General features: G+C 40.5%; 1 protein-coding gene across 2 annotated transcripts in view; it reads left to right on the forward strand.

Moving 5' to 3' along the window:
- LOC108701805 (fer-1-like protein 4) overlaps positions 1–27,027 on the forward strand; it is a 76,144-nt gene that overhangs the window by 16,411 nt on the left and 32,706 nt on the right. For both annotated transcript variants that reach the window (XM_041577584.1, XM_041577585.1), the window contains exons 3-19: positions 2,618–2,706; positions 5,769–5,868; positions 7,873–7,964; positions 9,859–9,900; positions 10,330–10,488; positions 11,768–11,825; positions 13,634–13,765; positions 14,845–14,907; positions 15,380–15,464; positions 15,987–16,140; positions 17,379–17,562; positions 20,402–20,588; positions 21,996–22,360; positions 24,272–24,380; positions 25,147–25,354; positions 26,177–26,297; positions 26,620–26,720. In XM_041577584.1, coding sequence (XP_041433518.1) covers positions 2,618–2,706; positions 5,769–5,868; positions 7,873–7,964; positions 9,859–9,900; positions 10,330–10,488; positions 11,768–11,825; positions 13,634–13,765; positions 14,845–14,907; positions 15,380–15,464; positions 15,987–16,140; positions 17,379–17,562; positions 20,402–20,588; positions 21,996–22,360; positions 24,272–24,380; positions 25,147–25,354; positions 26,177–26,297; positions 26,620–26,720 — 2,249 coding nt within the window. The remainder of the gene's footprint in view (positions 1–2,617; positions 2,707–5,768; positions 5,869–7,872; positions 7,965–9,858; positions 9,901–10,329; positions 10,489–11,767; positions 11,826–13,633; positions 13,766–14,844; positions 14,908–15,379; positions 15,465–15,986; positions 16,141–17,378; positions 17,563–20,401; positions 20,589–21,995; positions 22,361–24,271; positions 24,381–25,146; positions 25,355–26,176; positions 26,298–26,619; positions 26,721–27,027) is intronic.

The following is a 27,027-nucleotide window of genomic DNA, read 5'->3' on the forward strand; positions in this document are numbered from 1 at the left end:
GCATGGATAATGAACAAGAGTATGGGATAATGAACAAGAGTATGGGATAATGAACAAGAGTATGGGATAATGAACAAGAGTATGGGATAATGAACAAGAGTATGGGATAATGAACAAGAGTATGGATAAAGAACAAGAGTATGGATAAAGAACAAGAGTATGGATAAAGAACAAGAGTATGGATAAAGAACAAGAGTACGGATAATGAACAAGAGTACGGATAATGAACAAGAGTACGGATAATGAACAAGAGTACGGATAATGAACAAGAGTACGGATAATGAACAAGAGTACGGATAATGAACAAGAGTATGGGATAATGAACAAGAGTATGGGATAATGAACAAGAGTACGGATAATGAACAAGAGTACGGATAATGAACAAGAGAACGGATAATGAACAAGAGTACGGATAATGAACAAGAGTATGGGATAATGAACAAGAGCATGGATAATGAACAAGAGTATGGGATAATGAACAAGAGTATGGATAAAGAACAAGAGTATGGGATAATGAACAAGAGCATGGATAATGAACAAGAGTATGGGATAATGAACAAGAGCATGGATATTGAACAAGAGTATGGGATAATGAACAAGAGTATGGGATAATGAACAAGAGTATGGGATAATGAACAAGAGTATGGGATAATGAACAAGAGTATGGATAGAGAACAAGAGTATGGATAGAGAACAAGAGTATGGATAATAAACAAGAGTATGGGATAATGAACAAGAGTATGGGATAATGAACAAGAGTATGGGATAATGAAGAAGAGTATGGGATAATGAAGAAGAGTATGGGATAATGAAGAAGAGTATGGGATAATGAACAAGTGTATGGGATAATGAACGACAGCATGGATAGAGAACAAGAGTTTGGCTAAAGAACAAGAGTATGGGATAATGAACAAGTGTATGGGATAATGAACGACAGCATGGATAGAGAACAAGAGTTTGGCTAAAGAACAAGCGTATGTATAAAGAACAAGGAGGAAGCAAATCTAGAAATAATAACCACCCCTGTGATTTCACTACAGGCACTGCTCAAATCAGACTTAGGGAAAAAATTCTAGAACCCAAGAACCCAAAACTGAGTTATAACCCAGGCACTTACATGAGATTATTGAGAACTGCAGATGGACAAAGAGCCAAGACAGAATCGATTCTTGTGCCAAAACATAGACGTTACTACCCCTTAATACTTTCCCTTTTCCCTTCCACTCTCTTTCCTTAACTTTTTGTTAAAACTCAAGAAAAATCGAAATAAATAATGGCTATGTTCCATGGGTAATATGGGGCTCATTTGTAAATACCAATCCATGATCATCCAATAGTTTTTCTGGGCCTTAAAAATCCTACTTCTAATCTGCCACTTGGGTAGCATTATTCTCTAAGCCCAATGCAACTACAAATGGGCAGTTTGTAACAGAATGTTATTGCACTCCTTTCTGTTTACCTATTGGGAGGATCAGGAAAGGCAGCTTGTCATTACTAAAATAGACCTAAGCCACATTCCTTTGTATGGTGCTAGGAATCAAGCAGTGCAAGCAATGCAATCATGAATAGGAATTACTGCTGTACATGATTCTTTTTATTGGGGGTGGGGAGAGATTTACCCAAGGTTGTTTTGCTTATTATAATCTTCATTCCAGTAGCAGAGTAATTTAAGCATCTCTTTACTTATGGCCTGAGCAATCAGATCACTTGCAATCTGACAATATTACACAGATTTGATTGGATTGTAAAAGCGTGGAGTCCGCTGACTCAGAGCAGCTCCCTGGCAGAGACTCTTGAGTGCTGCTCAATGACCTCAAACCCTGGACCTGATTGCGCCACAAGAGGAGAACAAGGTGCATGGGCTGGAAGGGAGGTGCAGATGAGGGTTGCGGGTGGGGGCCACTGAATCTGAAGCCCCAGTGGATCCTGAACCCCTCAGTCCAACACAGTTTGCATTTTCAGTTCTGACAAACTGACTGAATGATGGGCTCATATAATGGTCTCTCTCCCCCTCCCCAACACACCCACATAGTGTAGATTTCTAAATACGGTACAATATTCTGTTGTGTATTGTCAGACTATACTCTTGGGAGTAGCCCACAATTAGATGACCTTTGGAACCAGCATCCCCAAGTCTGGTTCATGAATCGACCACAGTGGGCCACCTCGAAATCCAAAATAGAATCTTACAAGGGCTGGGCTAGGGATTTTTTTCAATGGATTATTATTCTAAAATGATGCCAAGTATGGAAATGAATTGAAAAAGTTATGCCAGTGAAAAATGCATATGAAAGATAAACAATAGTGTGTCTCCTTTTAAAAGTGTGTCTCTCCTTTCCTTTCCAAGTCCTTTCATTGTGTTTGTCTTCTTCTTATGTGTATTGACTGAGTCATGGGAAAGAATAGTAATGGGTCATAAGGTTTTGGATGAGTTGTACTTGAATAGATGACAGTAGTCTATTTTAGTGAGTTCTGTAATGATATTGTAGTGGTGATATCTCTAGTGCCCCAGTCTGTTTTAATTCCTATTCAAACACCAGCAGTAGTCCTACTCCTAAGCCTTTCTTCTATATAAACAAGTGCAAATGCAGAACAAATTTGCTATGTTCCCACACAGCTCTATCGATGGCCTCACTATGGAAAACCGGTGGACGAAGAACTTTTGACATTGAAGGTGTACAACTGCAGCAAAGTTTTCAGTAACCGGTAAGATAGTTATCCTATATGTGGGTGGTATGTCCCATCAAAATCACTGGGCAGGAAGGGAAAGGACTCCTGAAGGAGGTGGGTTGTGTGCAGTCGGGCAAACTTTTTCTTTTAATGATTCTATATTTTTTTAAAGGTAAAGTTTTATTGATTTTACAACAACAAGACAAAACAAACAATTACAATGCAATGTCTCATATTACAACATGTAAATGGTGTCAAGTTCAGCACAGATTTATGCAATGAAAAGAATCTTTTCATTGGTTATGGCAGTTAGGAGTCTGTGTGTGACTATAGGTAACAGGCAATAGAGTCCTGATCAAACCAATCCCCCCAAATTTTGTGAAACTTGTTTTGTGCCCCCCTTGTCTCGTAAGTTAGCTTCATAAGGGGAAGAGCTCCATCCACCAGCCGTCTCCAGTAGGTTAAGGAGGGAAGGGTTTCTCCCATACAGTGCATGCTCACAGTTTTTTGGCATAGAATTTGAACTCGTAACTGAATTCTGGCTGCATTGATGGGTAATACCCCGTCTATTACACCTAGCAAACAGACTGTTGGGTCTACTATCTGTGGTGTGTCCAGTTCTTTTGTTAGAGTCTCCATTATTTTAAACCAAAATTCTTGTATGGGGGGCGCAGGACCAGGCCATGTGGATAAAGTTGGCCCCGGGAGATTTAATCTTGGACAGGAGTCATCCTGTCTCCTGCCATATTTCTTCAGCTTGAGGAGTGTTATGGTGGAGCAATTTTTTGTATTGACCTATCATTTATTGATGTTAGGAAGTTATAGGCATTGGCCGTTGCCTCCTCCCATTGTTCATATTCAAGACCACGAATGGCCTGTGTCCAAAGGTGGTAGGCATGGTACAAGGTCTTCAGTTCTGCGGACCATGCTTTATGTGGGTTCAGTAGGGTGTCAGGCAGAGTGGTCATGTCCGAGTGGTGCCTGTAGGGGTATGTTCCCATGCCCTCTAATAAATGAAGGATAGATGCTTGAAGTGCTGTGTTAGGATTATAGGGGTTAGGGGAGAGACACTAAGGGGCTGATTCACTAAGGGTCGAATATTAATTAACCCTCGATATTCGACTGGGAATTGAAATCCTTCGACTTCGAATATCGAAGTCGAAGGATTTAGCGCAGATAGTACGATCGAACGATCGAAGGATTATTCCTTCGATCGAACGATAAAATCCTTCGAATCGACCGATTCGAAGGATTTAAATCCAACGATCGAAGGAATATCCTAAAGTTAGGCAAGCCTATGGGGACCTTCCCCATAGGCTAACATTGACTTCGGTAGCTTTTAGATGGCGAACTAGGGGGTCTAATCCTGTGTGAGGCAACTTCGGGCGACTATAGAAAACGCATGGGAAAAAAAGCTGAGGCAGTTCAGGGAGATAGTCGCTAAGAAGACGAGGCGATTAGTCGCCAGGCGACAAAATCTCCCCGAATCTCCTCGTGTGAACTAACCCTTAGAATTAAGACCTGCATGTCCTGAAGACAGTGATTTTGACTGCAGAAGTGTTGCCCCACTGGTGTATCACATGATTTGGTGTTGATTTTATGTCTGTGATGATTCATCCTGGGGGTGCAATATTTGTCCTGTATCACCAATGTATGAATGCATTGGTGAAACAGGACAAAAATTGCCTGGTCCCTCTACAGAGTTGAAAGGAGGGAGAAATATAGTTATTGACCCTTACCTTGGCTATTGGCGATTTGTACAGTAGTTTGCCCCACTGAACAAATTTGGTACCCAGGACAAACCTGTGCAGTACTTGCCAGAGATAGTCCCACTCTACCAAGTCAAAGGCCTTCTTAGAGTCAAGTGAGGCCACCACCCTAGAGCCTTTGTTCTTATGTGGGAGTTGGAAGTTAGTAAAAAGATGGCAGAAGTTAAAGTCTGTTGCTCTGCCTGGCATAAAGTCAGATAGATCTGGGTGTATTATGTCCTCGACTGCTTGGGTGATATATAGGGCGGTAAAGAGATGGATCTTGTCCCACCTTTGGAATGACCACTATGGGGGCTTCAGCAAAGGATGGCGACAGTGATTCGGAATCCCAGGGTGTCTGGAAGGTCTCCAGAAGGTGTGGGGGTTATTAGTTCAGCTAGTGTTTTCTACCAGTCTGGGGGAAGCCCGTCCAAACCAGGGGTTTTATTAGATGGGAGGGATTGGATGGCGCTTTCTACCTCCTCTGCTTTTATAGGCAGATCAAGCCAGGCTTTCTCTGCTGGGGATAAACTTGGTATCGATATAGAGTCAAGGAATTGGCTCAGCTGGGATGTTCTAGTGCTTAGCAAATGTTTCAGCTATTAAGTAGGGTTCATAGAGCATTGGGCCTCCCTCAGAATGCGGGGCACTGCGGAGGATTGCTTTTATGTAGCTAGGAAGGCCAGTGTTTTACCGTTTTTATTCCCTTTGTCAAAAATTCTTTGGGAGGTATTTAATAGAGCTTTCTTTGTCATGGTGGTGGACTCCCTAGCCAGCTCTGCTTCAGCTTGTCTCACCTCCTCGTAGGTGACTGGAGTTGGGTTGCTAAAGTGTTGGTGCTGAGCCTGCACTAACTTCCTTTTGGCTTCTGTGACAGCCTCTTTAGCCGATGTTCTGACCTGAGCCACTGTGGCTGTTAGGGAGCCCCGTGCCGCTGCATCCCATACCATTTCTTGGAGGTTGACCCTGAGTTGATTTCCCAGTATTCCTGCTATTACTTTGTATGTGTCTCTAGTATGTCTGGATGCTTGAGCCATAGAGGGCTCAGGCCACTGCCTGTCTAGGTTAGCGGGGAGCCACCAAACTACGAGTTAGACAAGAGAGTGGTCCGATAGGGATTGGGGTAAATAGGAAATCTGCTCAATTAATGGAAGCATGTTTGGTGAAGTTAGTGCCAGATTTATTCTGGAGAAGGTTTTATGGGACAGTGAATGGCAGGAATAGACTTTATCATCAGAGTGTTAATGATTCTATATTTTCATTATTTTTATTCTTTATTTTTATTTTTATTTTATTCTTTATGAAATGTGTGTTCTTCTTCCAACTGACCAGTTTGACTTTCTGTTTAAGGTTACTAGGCACTTTGGTTATCAGTCTTCAGCATCTTACAAAGACTGGCCGGCTATTCCTCACCGAAAACTTAGTGGACAAAAATCACAGAATAACAGGGGTAAGTCCTAACGTAAAAAAAGTCTTGTCTAGAAAGACCCGATTTTTGGACTGTGTATTATTCTACAGCAGTTCTAGGCACCTGGTGTCTTTCTAGCTGTTAAGGTTATTATTACATACTGTATATTTACCTTTGAAGATTGTGTTGGACCATGATGTAAATTGGATGGTGTTATGTAATAAAAGACACTAAGTTTGCCCAGGTGCAGTCACCAATAGCAACCAATTAGCAGGTATGATTAACTGGTCACATGGTTGCTATAGGTTACTGCACCTGAATAAACTAAGTGACTTTTATTACAAATGGGGGTAAGAGTATAAAAGACTGTCTGCCTGTGAAAATCTTTGTTTCTTGTGCAATTTTGGACACAAGTTGCCATGTTGTTTTCCCACAATGCAGCATATTTTTCCAAGAATGTCAGAGAGGCCAGATTAAGTAAAAAGGCATTAGTGTGTGATACCTTTGTGGCTGCTCTGCTTCACCTGTGGACACAACCCACTGAGGGAAACCCTGAATAGGTGGAAAATGGTGAACAGGAGTGCCTTAGAGCTTTTGTTTAAGCAGTGGCGCTTGTCTCTGAACCCCGTGGCTGTTGGCAAATCCCTTTTCCCCAAAATGTATATTCACATGTAACCCATGCACCATATGCCCTTTTGATGAGTTGGAGAGCTCAGATTACAGTAATTCATTTGTAAACAGCACCTCATTCTATTGGCTGTAATTGACCATTGTCCTTTCCAAAAACAATGAGAAAGTTCAGTGAGTCACTGCACAAACCAGTTCTGGTCTCTCGCACAGAGGCGCACCCGTCTTCATCTCGTCACCAAACATGCCAGGAATGTGGTTTTCCCTCAGTCCTTTTTATGGTACAATCATTGCTTTAGTCACAACAGAAAAAAGACTGTGATTATTCGATATCACACCATACAGTCAGGGGTTGTAAAGGGTTAAAGGAAAGGGTATAGGTTTCTTTCCTAGTCCAAGTTATATTTTAAGTTCCAAGTAACAGGTACAATAAAACACCAGAAATGTTTTCATCAAAGCCTTTGCAAAGCTATGTAAGTCCTTAAAGAAGAGGCTGTCCATAACTTGCTTAGGGCAGAGCTGACTTCAAGAATCAGGTGGCCCTGCACATAAACTAGGGTTGCCACCTTTTGACTATGAGAAGTCGGGATGAGGGACAGGGCCGCAATGTTTTGGGAAGCGAGTCTGTAATATCAGGAAGTGGGCAGGTCAGTGATGCCAGGGGACGAGCAGTTTTCACCTGGACAGTCCAAAAATGTAGCTTTCCAGGTGAAAACGGAACACATGGTAACCCTAACATGCAGCCACCCCCTGATTCACATCAGCCACACCTGTGGTTGCCACATATAAGCTTGAGATTACCTGGAATGTGGATGGGCTGCGTAATGTTGGTGGCAGAGATGATGATGTCATGGGCAGAGTTGTTGGGACAGGCCAATGACATATTGGGAATGCGTTATAGCATAGCCTGCAGGGTTTGGCTGGATTTTCAATCAATCAGGCAGCAGTATGTCCAGCTTCAGACCTCTGAAACCCCAGACAGGCAGTTTTGAACCACTGGCCGGGTGGCAACCCTAGAAATGACTTCCCTTGGCTTTTATATATTTTGGTATCTCTGAAAGCCTTCATGTCCCTTTAATGGGAATTTCACTTCAGGAAGCAAAAGATTGTTTGTTTGGACAATCCTTAAAAAATGATTGAGAATGAGGTATTGAACTTAAGAAATCATTACGGTAGCCACATGTAGAATATTTAATTTAGCTATGATGCATCTAGAATATGGGGTTTATTAGTGGCTGCCCAGTAAAAGTATGGAACCAAAACAACCAACCCAAAGAAGGAGTATCCAAATGTCCCATTGGTATAATGTAATAATACTTATGAAGAGACTTTTCACCACCTGATAAAACTGTCCATACCATGTGCAGGGGCAATACTTTAACCAGTGGCATAAATATTCTGTTATTCTATATCCTATAGATCTGTATTGAGTTGGATATCCGTTATCAGCCTCCTGATGGGACTGTAGGTGCATGGATCGAAGAGGATTTCTACTCAACTGTTGAAGATAGGTAGGATTTTCCCTTTTTTTTTTATAGTAGGGTTGTCTATCTGTCAGTTTCAAACCTACTGCCCGACCACAGTACAGTAGCAGGAATGGGCACCGTGAGGGCAGTTTTGACAGAAAATCAGATGTTCCAAGGCCTCCTCGCTGCCTCAGCACCCTACTTCTGTTTGATCTGCTTCTTTATACCAAATGAGTCAGGTTAATAAAGAAACGTGCTTATGTAAACAACTGCAGTTATTAACCAAGCAGGAGGGTAGCTGCAACTACAAATTAATAAAAATCTATCTATCATCTATCTATCTATCTATCCATCTGTGTGTCTGTCTATCATCTAGCTATCATATATTATTTGAATGATCAGTGTATTGTCCTTCTGTCTTCATCGGTCACTTGCCACTCTCTAGAACAGCAGATCTCATATTGTTTATGTATTTATGTATGTATGTATATTTTTATTTATATAGAGCTACTTATGAACACACTGCAGTAGAGCAGTGCAATACATTAACAGAACAAACAGGGGTCATTACATTAATAAATACAAAGTACAATTACATCAAAAATTAAGAGCTAAGTGTCAAAAAGACAAGAGGAAGGAGATCCTTGCCCACAGAGCTTATAGTCTAAGTGGTTGGGTAACTTACAAATACAAATACGAGGATATTAAGTGCTGCTGGTTTCATGGGGTGACACTGCAATATAAGTGTGAGTTCCCAGTTCAGGTGTTATGTGAGTGCCCCAAGAGGTAGTCTTTGAGCTTATTTTTGAAAAGACTTAGAGAGGATTCTCTCCGGAGGAATTCAGGGATGGCATTCCAAATGTAGAAAGCCTCAATGCAGAAAGGTTTGAAGGGATTCTGTCATGATTTTTATAATGTTTTCTGTTTACACTGCAAATAATTCACTCTACAATATAAAATTCCTGAACCAGCAAGTGTATTTTATTAAGTTATATTGGTGTGTAGGAGCCATCTCAGGTCATTTTGCCTGGTCATGTGCTTTCAGAAAGAGCCAGCACTTTAGGATGGAACTGCTTTCTGGCAGGTTGTTGTTTCTCCTAATCAATGTAAATGAATGGGTTGCAGTGGGACCTGGATTTTACTATTGAGTGTTGTTCTTTTATCTACCAAGCAGCTGTTATCTTGTGTTAGGGAGCTGTTATCTGGTTACCTTCCCATTGTTCAGTTGTTAGGCTGCTGGGGGGGGAGGAAGGGGGGTGATATCACTCCAACTTGCAGTACAGCAGTAAAGAGTGACTCAAGTTTATCAGAGCACACGTCACATGTCTGGGGGCAGCTGGGAAATTAACAAAATGTCTAGCCACATGTCAGATTTCAAAATTAAATATAAAAAAATCTGTTTGCTCTTTTGAGAAACGTATTTCAGTGCAGAATTCTGCTCAAGCAGCACTATTAACTGATGCATTTTGAGAAAAAACATGTTTTCCATGACAGTATCGCGTTAAGGTGTAGAACGGCAAGTAAAAATGGGAGGTGAGACTAAGTGGCTGCTGTGTGAGGAGCAGAATGAAGGGCTTTGAAGGTTATAAGAAGAAGTTATTCTTTGCTTTATAAAAAGCCATGTTAAGGACTTCAACCGATGAGAGTCCTGTTCTCTCTTGGATGAAAGGAGGAGAAATCTGGCCGCAGTATTTAATACAGACTGTAAGGGAAGAGATGGGCATTATGGAGGCAAGTTAGTACAATGATATAATAGTCTAGATAGGATAGAATGAGAACATGCATGAACCATTGCTTGTTTATATTTCAACCTTTCCTCTAACTATCATTATTTATTCATCTCACAATTCCTGTTCTTTCTCTGTGATGTACCAGCACTATTACATTGTGCTCATATCATATCCATACCCTGACATATCTTTTCTTTTTCTTTTCGAAGTAATGCCATCATTATCCGGAATGTTGGGTTCGAAGATGACGAGTAAGTATGACCGATGACCTGCCTCTGTAATGTCTTTGTTTTTGAGTTATTTAGCTTTTTATTCAGAAACTCTCCAGGTTGCAGTTTCTGTAATCTGGTTGCTAGGATCCAAATGATCCTAGTAACCATGCATTGCTATGAATAAGAGACTGGAATATGAATAGGAGAGGCCCCGAATATAAAGATGGATAATACAAGTAGTGATGGCAATACATGTGTAGCCTTACAGAGTCAAAAGAAAAAAACAAATCATTCAAAAAAAATAAATATATAAAGAATGAAGACCAAATGGAAAGTTGCTTAGAATTGGCCATTCTATAACATACTGAAAGTGACAGCCAGTATTTTTGTGGGAGTTCTTCTTCTAATGAAGATTTTCTACATGGGATTGGCAAAGTGTTATTCTTATTTTGATTTATTTCTGTTTAGCGCTGAGAGTGAGACAGCTCGGAAGAAAGATAAAGAAGCCATCCGAATGGGAAGGGCTATTGTCAAGAGGGACGACGACGATGAAGATGATTATGACGATGATGATTTTGATGAATCAGAATTACAGATTTCTGGGATTACTTTTACTCCAGTGTTCAGGTACCACAGTGGGGGATTGTTATTTCCCATGTAATTTGTTTATCTACACTGGTTGCTTCTAGGCTGCATCATTCCACCTATTCTCTGGCGTTACCTGGAAGAAAATGGATAAGGAAATCCCTTTGAGGCATGGGAACTGGATTGATTTTATCTTTGTTGTCCTTTCAGAAACAACCGCAATATTTTTTTTCTGTCTCAGCCATCGTGCCGTTCCCATGCCTTGGAAAGATGCATACATGTATTACTTCTTATAGTCAATAGCTTTAACTTCGCTCTGCTCTTTTATTTCCCCTTTGTTGCCTTATGGCACTAAGGAATGAACTCTATTAGCATTGATAGCTCAGTTATTCTTATCCAGTATTTGGTGAAATGCTTTCTGTGCACAAAGTCTGATTTTAGTGTATTTGCTCTGCTGTTTGGATACATTCTCAGAGCCATATTGGCACCATTTTTAAAGGGGACCTGTCACCCTAAGAAATAATTCCACATTCTTTTGTGTTAATCTATAGCAAAATAAACTTACTTACACTATATAAAATATTTAAATATTGGTTGCAGTCAGCCTTCAAATTCACCATCACAGCAAGCAGGCAGCAGCCATTTTATTAAGACAAGCATAATACACCTAGGGTTGCTACCTTACCCAGACAGGGAATAAGGAAAACCGGGCGGGATTCCCTTGATTGGCACGCGATCGGCCAATCGCTGATCACCGAGTCATAGCCCCGACCACTGACGTCACGGGTCTGCACACTGACGTCATAGCCCCGCCCACTGATGTCACAGACATGCCCACTGACATCACAGACCCCCCCCCCTGGTCTCAGCCAGACATAAAGGTGGCAACCCTAAATACACCTCCATAAAAAAACACCTCCAAATCTTGTTTATGCACCAGAATCGGGTAACTTATACCTTTGCATTGGTTACACAATTATACACGTGAACAGGGAGGGGGACTGTGGTGAGTGCAGCAACATGTAGGAAATGCAGAATGGAAAGTGAAAGTAATTGCTTGCCCCGCCTCTATGTCTAAAGCAGAGAGGAGGGGCAGGCAATATATGATTGACAGCTGAGATCTTTAAATGCATTTATTACAAGTACGGGTGTTTTAATAAAAAAAAGAATTTGGGTTTTGTTTCTAAGTATAAAGTATAAAACCCATAAAACCCATATAAAATAACCTCTGCTACATTAAGAGAAGTGATAAGATGTAGGTAACTGATGCAGCACCTACAGTGTAATGTTGTGCACCAATGACTTTTACTTTGATTTGCAGCCGATGCTCTTTTCCGGCAAGAGAAAACATCTCCAACCCCAAACCCAGAAACTTCCAGGTATGACTACATTTCCCAAGCTACAGGTTTTTGCCGTTGCTGTCTGTCTAATCATATATCACATTCCAGTAGATTAGGGGCGTGTAAGTGGGCGATATCTGTATTTTGTCTAAATATAGGCAAGTTAGTTTGGTTGGTTAAATAGTAGAAATAGTTTATATAAAGGCAGCAATAAATTGGTCAGCCCCAGTATTGGATAACCTGGGTGGTTTCAAGCTTGATGATAATTTTACCTGTGGATTAAGATTGGACCAGGCTGGATTGAAAATATGTTCTATATATAGTAAGGGGCCCATTTACTTAGTTCGAGTGAAGGAATAGAAGAAAAAAAAGTTTGAATTTCGATTTTTTTTTGGCTACTTCGACCATCTAATTGGCTACTTCGACCTTTGACTTCGAATCGAACGGTTCGAACTAAAAATCGTTCGACTATTCGACCATTCGATAGTCGAAGTACTGTCTCTTTAAAAAAAACTTCGACCCCCAACTTCGCCACCTAAAACCTACCGATGTGCAATGTTAGCCTATGGGGAAGGTCCGCATTTTTTTGTAACAATTTTTAGGTCGAAGAAAAATCGTTCGATCAATGGATTAAAATCCTTGAATCGAACGGTTCGAAGGATTTTATTGTTCGATTGAACAATTTTTCGTTCGATCCTTCGATCAAACTAATTGGGCTAAATCCTTCGACTTCAATATTTGAAATCAAAGGATTTACATTCGGCAGTCGAATATCGAGGGTTAATTAACCCTCAATATTTGACCCTATGTAAATCTGCCCCTAAGTATTCACATATATATAGAATGCAAGATTGTTGCTTCCTTTCATTTATTAAACAGCCCATTCTGTGATGTCACTAGGAGGTTACACAGGGTTTCCATCTGAAAAATAACTGCAAACTGCTAATTACAGGTATGGAACCTATTATCCAAAATGCTCTGGACCTGGGGTTTTCCAGACAAGGGGTCTCAGTAATTTGGGTCTCCAAGTCTATTAAAAAATCATTTAAGCATTAATTAAACCCGACAGGATTGTTTTGCATCCAATTTATACCTTAATTGGGATCAAGTACAAGATACTGTTTCATTACAACAGAGAAAAAGGAAATAATTAAATAAAATGAATTATTTGATTATAATGGAGTATAATGGGAGATGACTTTTCCGTACTTCAGAGCTTTCTGGATAATGGGTTTCCAGATAACGGATCCTCTACCTGTAATACAGTGTGGGGAAAGGGTTTCCCAAAAGGGTAATCATGTTCTACCAATATAATTAAGCTGGTAACAAGAATATTAGACCCTCACTGTTCAAAAACAGCTGTGAAAACAAACAAATGCAAATTGGCTTTTTTTTACCCACAATCAGGGGCGGAACTACAGAGGAAGCAGACCCTGCGGCTGCAGGGGGCCCAGGGGGTATAGGGGCCCCATGAGGCCGTAATAAATGAGCAATTTCAATCTATATTTGTATAACAGGACAACCTCTGGATATGTTGCGTATCCTAAATTAATTTGCTGGGGGCCAGTAACATCTAGTTACACCACTGCCCACAATGCAGAATTTTCCCCAGAATTCAGGCAAAATAACAAGTGCCTACAATACAGTGAGTGCTGCAACTTGCTTGCAATTTACCTGTTGTAATTCACCAAATTATTTTGCCCCTTTGGTAAAATCAAAGTGTCAAGAAAAAATATGTATTTTTTTACACTATTGGTCACTGGTGCAAAATTGTAAGTGATAGAAAACCTCACTCAACACTTATTGAATTATCCATTCTCTTCGCTCTGCGTGGTCTCTCTCACTAGATTGCAGTCACTATCGTACAGGCGCAAAAGCTTGTTGGAGTCAATATTGATCCTGTAGTTCACATCAGGGTCGGAAATGAGAAACGGCACACTTCCACTCAGAAATCTACCAACTGCCCCTATTATAACCAGGTAAGATGCCAAGTTTATTCTTTCTAATATATATATATATATATATATATATATATATATATATATATATATATATATATATATAGTGAAATAAAGAAGCTTGCACTCACAGGACTTATCAAAATCAAAAAAGGTGTTTATTTGGATCAAAAACGACTAACGTTTCGGCTCACACTCAAGTCTTTGAGAAAGGCTTGAGTGTGAGCCGAAACGTTAGTCGTTTTTGATCCAAATAAACACCTTTTTTGATTTTGATAAGTCCTGTGAGTGCAAGCTTCTTTATTTCACTACTTAATTTTTGGGCTTTTTTGCACCCAGGCAAATACGACCTTCAGACGAGTTGTGCTGGCCTCTACACTACTTTATATATATATATATATATATATATATATAAAAAAGATAAAAGCCACACTAATCAAATGGCTGGTCGCAGGGCCGCCATCAGCGGGGCACAGGGGGGTACAAGAGTACCGGGTCTAAAGGGGGCCTCTAAATCGGGCAGCCGCTTTGAAAGTCCTGAACCGACGAAAAGCCGAAGTCCTGAACTGCTGAAGTCCAGAAGCCACGGAAAGACCCGAAGTCACGAAAGGAGCTGAAGTTGAAGTCCTGAAGCCACGAGTTCAGTTCTACTGAACACCAGTGTTTTTTTATTTTTTTTTAAAGCCCTAGCAACCAATGTATTATTTTAAAACTGTGCAGGCCTCTGCCACCAATGTTTTTTTTCTCTTCATTCTCTGGGGCCCCAATTTTTTTAAACTTGTAAAAGGGGCCCTGGCGCCAATGTTTTAATAATAATAAAAAAAACTTTTATGGGGGTGCTGGTGCCAATGTTTTAATAAAAAAAAAAAACTTTTATGGGGGGCCCTGGCACCACAGTTTTTTTTTAACTTATAGGGGGGCCCTGACCATCAATAGCTTTTCATAACTTGTGTGTGGGGGGGAGATTACTGTTTTTAGCGCTGATGTCTGTGTGGTCTTTTAACTGTGGGGTGGGCGAGATCTGGGGTGGGGCTTGGGGGGCCCCCTGATTTCTATTGGCTGCCCTGGCTGGTCGTATCATTCATGTATTTTTCTTGCAGTACTTTCTTTTCGAATTTTTGGAGCCGCGGGACATCTTGTTTGATAAGCTTATTGAGATATCTGTAAGTATTTTATTCACTTGTCAATTCAGAAAGTATTTAGTTGAATTTAAACGGCAGTTCTTTTTATCTGTACATGTAAGTGTGATGGCACACAGGGGGAAATTGTTTCTTCTGCAGGTGACAAAGTGCCCCAAAAATACCTTGCCATTGGGTATTTACCACATTTCTTTTTCCTGTGACCTAACTAACAACAACTGGGCTTGGGTACTTTTTTCACATTCTTTACTTTTTTTACATACATCATTTTACATTTTTATTGTGATTTTGCAGGAAAACGGTTTCAATAAAATGTACAGTGTACATTACACCTAAATGCTTTGAATGCATTTTCATTACGCAATGCTAGTGGCCCTTTAAGTCTTGTCTGTGTGTAAGCTGACCTTACAAAATTAAACTGTTACAAAGTTACTCAAATCACTACTTATTTATAGTTGGAAGAACGCAGCTCATGAATTGCACAATTTTTTTTCAGGTGGTCCATGCCAAGAAAATCGCATTTTTTGGAACCCGTTTGGGGACATTTAAGATAGACGCTGGGACTGTATATAACAATTCAGGTATTCCACACTGTTTATGTAGGGGCAATCGAGAGAGCTTTCCATTTGCCACATGGGTAAATCGAAAGACCGAGTTGGCAACTTATTGGCCCGTGTGTGGGGCCATCCGACGGGGTTCCCCGATCGATATCTGGCCAGATCTAAATCGGGCAGGTTGAAAAATCCTGTCGGCTCGCGGCCGCATCTGTATGTGGTCCCACGATCCGACCACCTGTATTGGATGCGGATCAGCCCGATATCACCCACCTCAATGTGGGCATATCAGGGAGAGATCCGCTCATTTGGCGAGCGGATCTCTACGTCGATGGCCACCTTTAGACAAGAGCAATAATTATCAGATTAAAGATTTGGGAATTTCCAGACACCAGACTCTTCTTGTCAATTAATACCATAAGGTTTGACTATGTCTTTTTTTTAGAATCACTTATATAATACTGGCAGAGTCCTATTATTAAGTGTCAAAAGTTTCAACATTGTTTAGCAATGTGTTTTCATATGTTAAACTGCCTTGTGGTTTTTCAGATCACAGGTTCACCCAGAAGTGGGCTGTCATCACTGACCCGAAGGACACCAGGGCTGGCATAAAGGGATTTGTGAAATGTAACCTGTCTGTCCTTACCAAAGGCGACTCCATAACAGCTCCTCCGTCCGGTAGCCAGAATGATGATATTGAAAAGTATGTGAGAATTTGCTCGCCAGTCAGAAAATTCTGGTGGGATTTATATAATCCCACCCCACCTATAATTATAAGATTATATAGTGAATAAAGTACCCCCTACTTGTAAAATATAAGGATATTATAAGTCACAGAGGAGTTCCATGAACTTCGGCCGAGTGCTTTTATACAGGTCATGGAACGCAGAGGTGACTTCTAATATCCTCATATTTTCCAACAAGGGGTACTTTATTTATTATAATACACAAGTTTAGTGAGTCGTGACAAAACTGACATCGCTACTCACCGTTTATAACTCATGACATCACTAGTCACCGTTTATAAGAATATAATTTACAAGATATTCATGGCTTTTGTGTATTATAAGATCAGAAAGTACCAGTACACCAAAGCACGTCACTCCTATATTGTATTAATTATGCTGGAACATACTGATCCTTTGCTTTTTTACATAGAGACTGTGTGATGCCATAATTAACATATGCTACAGTTTGAGTTCACTTTTGCACATTGCTGGATAAAATTTGCACCATCTAATTAGCTCTAGGAAACATGGAGCTTATGATTGGATCATGCATGTTTGGCTATGACCCAAGATACCCAGAGGTCTTCTTTTTAGACCCTAAAGGTGGCCATACACATAGAGATCCGCTCATTTGGCAATTTTGCCAAACGAGTGAATCTCTCCCCGTTATGCCCATCTGAAGGTGGGCGATATCGGGCTGATCCGATTGTAGACCCTAGGGCCTAATGATCGGATCATAATGTAAGGATTACGAGTGGTCGGATCGCGGCACAATGGAATTTTTACACCTTCCCGATCGTCATCTGGCCGACTCTTGGCCAGATATTGATCAGGGAAACCCATCAGAGGGCCCCACACACGGGTCAATAAGCTGCGGACCTGGCATGTCGGCATCTCTTATCGGCCACCTTAAGTTTCCTTGTAAAACTGCCTCTATTCATAACAATATTTCTTAAGCCTTAGATAAGTCCATAGACAAGGCTTTTCCAGATTCCTACAATAATCAGTAATTAATAACTTATAATTATTCATATATTAAAATTATTTTGGATTTATATGCAGCTGTAGGCAAAAATTATTAAATATTTTGGCAACTTGGCAGAAAGGAAAAAAGAACAATTTCCATTGCTTGTGCATAATATAAGCCACTACTTTTTTCATAAGATTTAAACTGATTGTTGAGTGATTGTTCCCTGTCATTTATTTCCTGCAGGAACCTACTGCTTCCCAAGCGCATACCAGCAGAAAGGCCATGGTCAAAAATCTGTGTCAAAGTCTTCAAGGCAGAAGGTCTGCCAAGTATGAGCTCTGGGATTATGGGAAGCTTCTCTAAAATTATTGGGGATAAGAAAGTGTTCATCGATCCATATGTCCAGGTCTCCTTTGCCGGTCAGCAGGTAAAAACATTGATGGCCTTATTTATTGCCTTAACGGGGGGTCTGAATGCACAGTCACCCATTTGACCTTGTTATGGGATGAGATAAAAATGATATTAACTGCAGGAAAGTAAAATCAAGTAATTTAATATGGGGAGGCCCATTTATTAAAGGTTGAATTTTAGTGGCCTTAGAACTTTTTGACACCACAATTAAACTCTACCTCTTGAAAATCACAAATGCCATAAATTTTATGAAAAGATTCAAATATAAAAATGTTGATGTTTTTCAGACAATTACAAGCTAAAAAAAAAAATGGAAAAGCTCTAAAAGTTTGAATGGCTAAAAAAAGGTCCAGTAGGATTAGTGTAGCTCTCATTGACTTCTATGGGACCTCCCCTGCTTTTACTATATTAGATTTAGTATTAGTTTTTGTGGGGGTTTTTTTACACTCAATACATTTTGAATTTTTTATAGTCTTAGAAGAATAACAAAAAAGCAATCTGAAAAAAAAATGATCATGATCGTGAAAAAAAAATACGAAAGTTAGTAAATAGGCCCCTAAGGTTTGATATAATCCTAGTGGCAGCAGCTGTACCTACTAGTGATGTGCAGGCCGGCCCGATACCCACAGGGCCCGAGGGTTTACCCGCAGGTCGGTTGGGTTCGGGCAGACCTCGCACCCCAACCGGTCCGGTTTGAGCTCTTCCTCTTGCTCTCCTCGCCCGCCACCTTCAACTGCCGGCTTCCGACTTCCAGCTTTATAGCCACAGCCTGCTCACCCCGCCCCTTTTGTGACGTCATCGGCAGGGCAAGTCGCAGCGGGTCTATAAAGGGAATCCAGAAGTCGGGCTTGGGCAGGTGTGGGTGGAGGGGGGGCAGGTTAGGGTTGGTGAGGGTCGTGAAAAACCCGACCCGCACATCACTAGTACCTACTAACAAGATGACATATAGTTTTATTCTACACAGTAAAGTGTAGTTCATACTTTAAGACTATAGGTAGAAAAAGCCCCTATGGCAGAGTTGGTTGGTTAGGTTTTTTCCAACCATGAGGAGCATGGCACAGAGGAAGACCCCCTTTGACCGATTCAAAATAACTGCCAAAAGTCTAGTCAATGGCAGGATAAAGGAAAATAGATCGCTCTATAAAAGCCCTCCTATTTATTCTAAGCAGCAACAACAACATCTTTGTGGTGGGAGTCCACCAGCCGTGTTTCAAACATGCTGGCCCTTTTTGTAAATTGTTGAAGGAGTAACATCCTCTAATTTACTACATTTTGACTGTTTCATCGTTACTGGAATTGCTTAATGATAAAGCATCAATACATTTCAATAGGTTTTAACAGCTTAAACAAAATTGCTACTAAAATACTGAATATATAAATGTATATTGAGACAAGCTGACTATCTGTACACTCAGTTTTGGGGGAAATTAGCTATGGTAGGCAGGTAAGCATAGGATTAGGAGTATAAAGACAGGGACACCACATCTTCAGGCAAAAACACAGGGTTATTCGGGTAAACTCTTCCCAACATAAAGGTTACAGGAACTCGGTTCATTAGTGCAGGGTCGGACTGGGGCTCAACGGGACTGCTGTCCAGGGCCCCCCGCCCCCTACTGTGACGTGAAGGCACAGCTCGTCATACTTTTTATTTTTTTTTGGAAAAACTGTTGGGAGAGGGGGTCTGGCCCGGGCCAGTCCAACACTGCATTAGTGTTTCAGCATCAAACATTCACAACTTTTCACCACTTTGGGGTTCTCAACATACAGGGTGTCTATTCTGGGCTTCTCACTAAGCCCTGCTGAATCTTCCCTTCCAGGGATATCAGCTCACCAGCATCCGGCCTGTCTCACCTTCTGGCTTTCCTCAATCACTTTAGACTTAATCACCTGCTCAGGTCTCCCTCTGCTCCTTTCAGTGGCAGGCAGCACCCTCAGCCCCTCTGGGAGTTCCTTACACAGACCTTCCTACTCTGTGCCTTGCTCACAGAGACCTTCCTAACACTCTCACTACAATTCAATGTGAGTTCCAATATATGAAGTGGACCACTGAAATGCATTGTCTGGCTTACCTGTTCCTTTCAGAACACTATAGCTCCAGGACGAGACACCAAAATTCCTTTAAACAGAGAAACCATTCTCCTTTGCTGCTTCCACCTCCTTTTGGGGAGAAATTATCGGACAAATTCACCTTTTGACTCATTTCTTTGATCATTCTACAACAATATACAGGTATGGGATCCGTTATCCAGAAACCTCTTATCCGGAAAGCTCCAGATTATGAAAAGGCTGTCTCCCATAGACTCTATTTTATCATAATAATCAAAAAAATCTCTGCAGTAATAACAAAATACCTTGTACTTGATCCAAACTAGGGTATTGTTAATCCTGTTTGGAAGCCAAACCAGCCTATTGGGTTTATTTAATGTTTATATGATTTTCTAGTAGACTTAAGGTATGAAGATCTAAATTATGGAAAGATCAGTTATCCGGAAAAGCCAAGGTCCAGAGCATTCTGGATAACAGGTCCCATACATGTAACCTGTATGTACCAAAGTTTGTTTTAAAGTAGTATTATATTCCATTCTACACAATCAATAGGGCTTGTGCTGAAGATACTTGTTGCCTATTGTTTTAATTGTTAAAAATCTGTGTTTTTTGTTATTACTTGAACAAAACAGGGCAAACAGGGAAACTACAGTTCCTCCATGTTTGGTCCTTGCGAGTTATATAATTAGACCAGTACACAGATAAACCCCCTGCAAAATGAACTTATATATATCTCTACACTGACAATAATTATCCAATTGTGCAACTGAACAGTAGTAACACTTCTCCCTTTACCGGTTTTTATTTAGGGTGAAACGGGTGTGGAGAACGACACGACGGTTCCAGAATGGAATGAGCAGATCAGTTTTATTGAGCTGTTTCCACCACTGTCACGGAAAATTAAAATCCAGATTTTGGATGACGCTCACATTGGAGATGTTGCCGTGGCCACTCATTTTATTGATCTGCAACAGATATCTGACCCCAGCAAAAATGGTAACATCCTCACCTGAATACACTGCATTATTGTTTTTTTTTATTTGTAGTCATTATGGCCAAACTCATATTGAGCCTAAATAGGTCTGCCAAAATATTTGTATTTTTTCCTAAATCCTAAATGGCCTCCAGGCTAAGGCTTTCCAGCCCAATAGCTTAAAAAGCTCAGAAATACCTTAAATCACTTTTAAAACGTAAAATGGGAGTTTTCTGTAAAACAACATAAACTGTAAAAAAAAAAAAAAACAAATGCACAAAAAGTCACATGATGATTTTAAGGAAAATAGGGTAAAATTATTTTGTTTGTGGGAAAACAATGATTACATGTATGAGGGGAAACAAACTTAAAATCCAGGAAATGCTCCCACTGAAATGCATTAGAACATGAAGGGACTGTAAAAATAAAAATGTAAAATCTGGGAAAAAGGGGGTATGTAAAAGCAAGTTCAAGTTGAGCACTTATTTGCTTGAGTACTTCAATAGTAGGGTAACTGTTACCCCAATGTTTCTATACACAGTATCAGTAACCTTTTTTATGAGCTAAGGGGCCCCAGCCTGAGGGCAAGTTAGGGTGAGATTTGGGGTGAGAGCTTATTTGTCTCCTGGGTACCCCTGGAACTATAGCAGGGTGACTGTTACCCCAATGTTTCTATATATCTGGAACCTTGTTATGAGCTAAGGGTGCCCAGCCTGAGGGCCTTTTAGGGTGAGATTTGGGGTGAGTGTTTATTTGTGCCCTGGGTACCCCAGCCTGAGGGCCAGTTAGGGTGAGATTTGGGGTGAGTGCTTATTTGTGCCCTGGGTACCCCTGGAACTATAGCAGGGTTATTGTTACCCCAATATTTATATATATCTGCTGTAACCTTGTTATGAGCTTAGGGGCCTGTTAGGATGAGATCTGAAATAAGGGCTTATTTGCCACTATATAATATATATAGTGAATAAAGTACCCCCTCTTGTAAAATATAAGGATATTATAAGTTACCGAGGAGTTTCATGACCATATAAAAACACGAGGCCGAAGGCCGAGTGTTTTTATACAGGTCATGGAACTCAGAGGTAACTTCTAATATCCTCATATTTTGCAACTGGGGGTACTTTATTTATTATAATACACAAGTTTCAGTGAGTCATGTGACAGAAATGACATCAGAACTCACCGTTTATAACTGATGGCATCAGAACTCACCATTTATAAGGATATAATTTACAAGATATTCATGGCATTTGTGTATTATATATATATATATATGATTTTGTGGAAAAAGGGCACAAATTCATGTCAACTGTAATTATATTTTGGGGTGCCCAGATGAAGTTGAAGGAAAACATTTTAAGGGCCATCCAATTTACAGGGTCCAAAGCTGGTGGTTCACGTGTTTAATTGTTTTCCTCCTATGTTTGTAGCTGGCTTTAATCCAACCTTTGGTCCTGCCTGGGTAAATCTTTATGGGTCCCCTCAAAACTATACCCTGAGAGATGTCCATAAGGATCTGAATGAAGGTCTGGGGGAAGGAATCTTCTACCGAGGTCGCATCTTAGTGGCTGTCTCGGTGGATATCTTCAACAACAACAACATTCAAGACAAGAAGCCTCTGGTGGCTCTAAAGAATGCACTCGGCAAGCTGAAGATTAAGAAGAAGAGCAAGAAATCCAAGGAGATAGAGAAAGAGAATGCGGCGGAACAGGCTGAGGGGGAAGGCGGGGAAGGAGAACAAGAGCAACCTTCTGCTGTCACTGTGGAGGTTGATGACATTCTTCCTATGCCAGAGGTAAGCTATTCAAGAAGTATATAACTGTTATCTCTTGTGACTGGGTAAGCTTGGTATTCAGATTGGACCTTTGATGGGAGATTCATATATCATTTACTTCTCATCTTTTTGTCATAACACATTTATAATGAGACGCCACATTTATAATGAGATGCCTTAATTAAAAAATAAGTAAACCTTTAAAATAAGTGAAAGCAAAATTGATAAGAGACATACCGTATATACTCGCGTATAAGCCGAGTTTTTCAGCACCCAAAATGTGCTGAAAAACTCGACCTCGGCTTATACGCGGGTCATACGCCAATCCCTCACCGGATCCCTGTCATATAGACAGCCCTGCTGAGAATAAGGATTGCACTTCCCCAAGCAAACAGCGTATAAGAAATTCAAATCCCGTAATATCGGATCCCTCACCTCCCTCTCCCATAGCGCATCAGGACTCTGTGACTGACGATCGCCGCCCGGAGCAGGTCCAGGAGCTCCGGGCGGCGCGTCCTTCCCTGCCGGCGTCGCTCCCAAAATGGCGGCGCCCATGGCCGCCACGTGGGTAGCGGCGCCCCTCTACCCACGTGGCGGCCATGGGCGCCGCCATTTTGGAAGGACGCCGGCAGGGAAGGACGCGCCGCCCGGAGCTCCTGGACCTGCTCCGGGCGGCGATCGTCAGTCACAGAGTCCTGATGCGCTATGGGAGAGGGAGGTGAGGGATCCGATATTACGGGATTTGAATTTCTTATACGCTGTTTGCTTGGGGAAGTGCAATCCTTATTCTCAGCAGGGCTGTCTATATGACTAGAGGAGCGTTCCTGTACAAAGTACAGATTGATTTTCAATCAGCCCCTAGGCTTATACACGAGTCAATACATTTTTCCAGTTTTCTTAGGTAAATTAGGTACCTCGGCTTATACACGGGTCGGCTTATACACGAGTATATACGGTATTCTAAGAACGTTTGCAATGTGCCTTAATTCTTTTTTTAATTCCAAGATATTAAAGGATACATATACTGTTAACGTGAATGGATTTTGCTACATCAGCGCCACCTGCTGGTCATTTTCCAACAATTCTGACCATCAAACTGTCAAGGAAGTTGACAGGAGAAAGACAGAGACCTGGTCTGATTTTCTTCTTTTTAGGAAAGATTAATGTACATTGCAAAAGTTCATAGAATAGCGCCCTCATCAATTTTACATTATTTAAAGGTTTACTTATCATTTAAGGTAAGGTCACAGTATGTAATATTGTGTAGTGGTGGCCACATGGAATGAAATGTTCTTTATTTCTGAAGAATGTATTGGCAATATGTATGATTGCATTGGGGGAGTCCATTTGCTGGTGGTTATGTGACTATATCTATATTATTTTTGTTTCTTGCAATTAATAGAAGTCCCTGCTTTGTTGCAGGGATTTTAGATATACATTCCATTTGAGTGGCCTACAAACAAAGCAGGTTAATTTAACCTGAAAGACTTTACATTTACTAAACTGCTGCCTGAAGATGCCTCTGGTCATTTTATATTTTGTCTTTTTTTATGACTGTCCAACATGCTCCCCCATTAAGTCACTGGTTGGTGCCTAACAAATAAGCAACCCCCAATGATTTCAGTTTATTTGTCCTTTAATAGTCAGTGGGGGACTAATGCACATCTGCTCCCAGGGGTGCTTCGCCAATGAGGAGAGTTGAGGCTGTCGCCTCAGGCAGCAGCGCCCCACTAGGTACCAGGGGCGGCAAAAATGCTGCTCCTGGTACGTTAAGAGCGAATTTCTGGAGGAGGGGGGGCACGAGCAGCAACTGCTGCTGCCTCGGGTGGCGGAGGGGCCAGGATCGCCCCTGTCTGCTCCTATTATGCTACCCGTATGCTGTACCACACATACAAAATTACAAACCCCCATCTACATTTCACTTGCTTGCAGAATGCCTTGGGGACCAAGGAAGAATTCCTTTTATTTGGGACTCTATTTGAGGTTACAATGATTGACCCGAGCATCGGCACCAAGCCTGTAAAATTTGAAGTCTCGATAGGTAAGTAACAAGGCTTCATTGTTGCCAATATTTCCAGATTCCAAGGGCTAAATGGTGATGTCACAGAGCAGAATTAATTTTAAGATAATTAAATACCACAATTGCATGTGCATGCAAGAACATTATATATATATATATATATATATATATATATATATATATATATATATATATATATATATATATATAGTTTACATTTTACATTGTAATCACAGCAGGTGGGTATTTTTTGGCTGCACTCTCTTGCCATAGACTCAGTCAGGTCTGATTTTGATGCTGCCCTAGGCAGGATGTATTTGGGCTTTATGCTAAGGTTACCTGATAATTTAGGGACACACCAAGTAAATCAAGCTACAACGGCAGCACTGATTGCAATTTAAATGAAATGCCCTGAATTTTCAAGTGATCTGGTAATGGTAACCCTACTCTAGGCAGGGACTCTCCATACACGTTCCGAAAATCGGACAAATCCTCGATTCGTACGATGAGATCTTTGCGTCTATGGCCATCTTAAGTCAGGAACCTTTGCAGCAATGCCATTTTTCAAGGATATCCCCATGCTATTTGTTGTTTGCTGTTCGTTTTTACTAATGCCTAATATATCCATACATGTTTGTGTTTATAAATGATATGTTGAGTTAAAATCTTTCAATGAAGCGTGATAAAGTAATAAAAGAACATTACAAAGAACAATGATAAAAATCAATGGAAGCCAACTACAAGGGGTATGGTTCATAGTAACCTTTCCTTCTTTTAAATGTATTAGGAAACTATGGAAAAACTGTAGAAGTGATAACAAAATCTTCCAAGAAAAAGGAAAAAAAAGAGAAATTAGAACCAGTACCTGAAGACCGTCAGTCTCTTTTGGACACAGCCTCAGAGGATGAGCTGGAAACAGAGGCAGCGCCCCCTCCCAAAAATGAGGGTATATCAATCACACCCAGCAAGAGGCCCGAGCCTACAGAATATGATGGGTACAGTTCTTTAATGACAGGAGTTTACACCTAGTTGTAGAATACATTTTTACTGGATTCCCCAGCTGTTTATGTTCCTCTGCTGTGAATTGCATTTTGCATTATAGTGGAGAAATTAGAATTAAAGTTACTTATATTAGTAAGTATATCAACAGATACAGGTGATTTCCATTGTTTGTAGGTCTTAAAGTGGTGGTTCACCCTTCACTTTAAGTGTTATGTAGACATTGCTATTTTAAGACAATTTGCAATTGGTCTTAATATTTTATTGCTTTTTTAAATTATTTTGCTTTTTGTTCTGCGGTTCTTTAATTTGGACTTTCAGAAACTGGATGCTAGGGTCCCATTGACCCTAGCAACTATGCCGTAGTTTGAATAAAAGACTGGAAGATGAACAAGAGAGCCTATATAGAAAGATAAAGTAATAAAATATAATAGAGTCTCACATAGCTTTTTGGCTGCCATAATGAATACTGAGAAACATATATATATATATATATATATATATATATATATATATATATATATATATATATATATATATATATATATATATATATATATATATATATATATATATATACAGCAGCAGATACATTATCATGTATCCTAACCTCTGTAAAAGTACAGAAGGTACATTATATAGAATTTTTTATGTATTATGTATAGCTGGTGAAGCACATCTTCTACAGTTGAGGCAGCATAGGTCTGTTGTCCTTGGAACAATTTTAAGAGATGATTTTTTTTATTGGAGAATCTGTGGGCATGGAAGGATTACATTGACTATGGGGTTGAGCAGATCTTTCTCTCTTATATTTATAGATCGTACAACTGCATTCCCATGGTCAATGACAAGCCCTGTGTGTATGTGTGGAGTTACTGGGAGGACCACACCTGGAGACTGAACGTTTCTAACTGGATTGTGAAGATTGCCGAACGCTTAGTATGTTTTCATCCCACCTTCCTCTACACCTTCTTCTTCATCATAATTTATATGCTACATATTCTTCTTGGACCCACCACCCCCACCTCTGCACCATCCAGTAAACCTTCTTCTACTTCCTCTTCTTTACATCTCCCTTTCTTTGCAACACTCTCTATCCCTCCTCCATTCTCTAATCAAGGCTCACTAGATTCTGAGCATATTGGGGATGATATATAATTACAGAACAGACCAAATTATTCACAGTAAACACGCTTACATTCTTTATAGTCCTTGGGGCAACAAGCTAGGAATTCTAGACTTACAAAAGTAATTCTTTTAGGAACGTGGCCTGGAAGAGGTGGAGAAACTTATCAGGAGGCCAAAATCCAAACCAGAGGTGCGACTCAAGCAAGTTTTGGAAGAGTTTGTAGCTGGCTGCAGGTACCCTGATTTTAAATTTTCCTGCATTTACACTGTTTTTTTTTTTTTGGTGGTCCCGCCAATTTATAATACATTTCAACGGCCAGCATACCACAGTGGTAGCTTAGAATTTTCCTCTATGCAACTTGATGCTTGTACATTATTCAGGCTAAAGGCCCAGACAAATGCATGTTCCATGGGCAGACTATAGGAGAACATCTGAATAGCAACTTCTGCAGGCCTTGTATATATGTCCAGCAAAAGCATGTTTAGGGGGAAGGGAGCAATAGTACAAATACAGATATTTGACATAACATTATATCATAGA

Source organism: Xenopus laevis, chromosome 9_10L, assembly GCF_017654675.1.
Source record: "Xenopus laevis strain J_2021 chromosome 9_10L, Xenopus_laevis_v10.1, whole genome shotgun sequence".
Lineage (NCBI taxonomy): Eukaryota > Metazoa > Chordata > Amphibia > Anura > Pipidae > Xenopus > Xenopus laevis.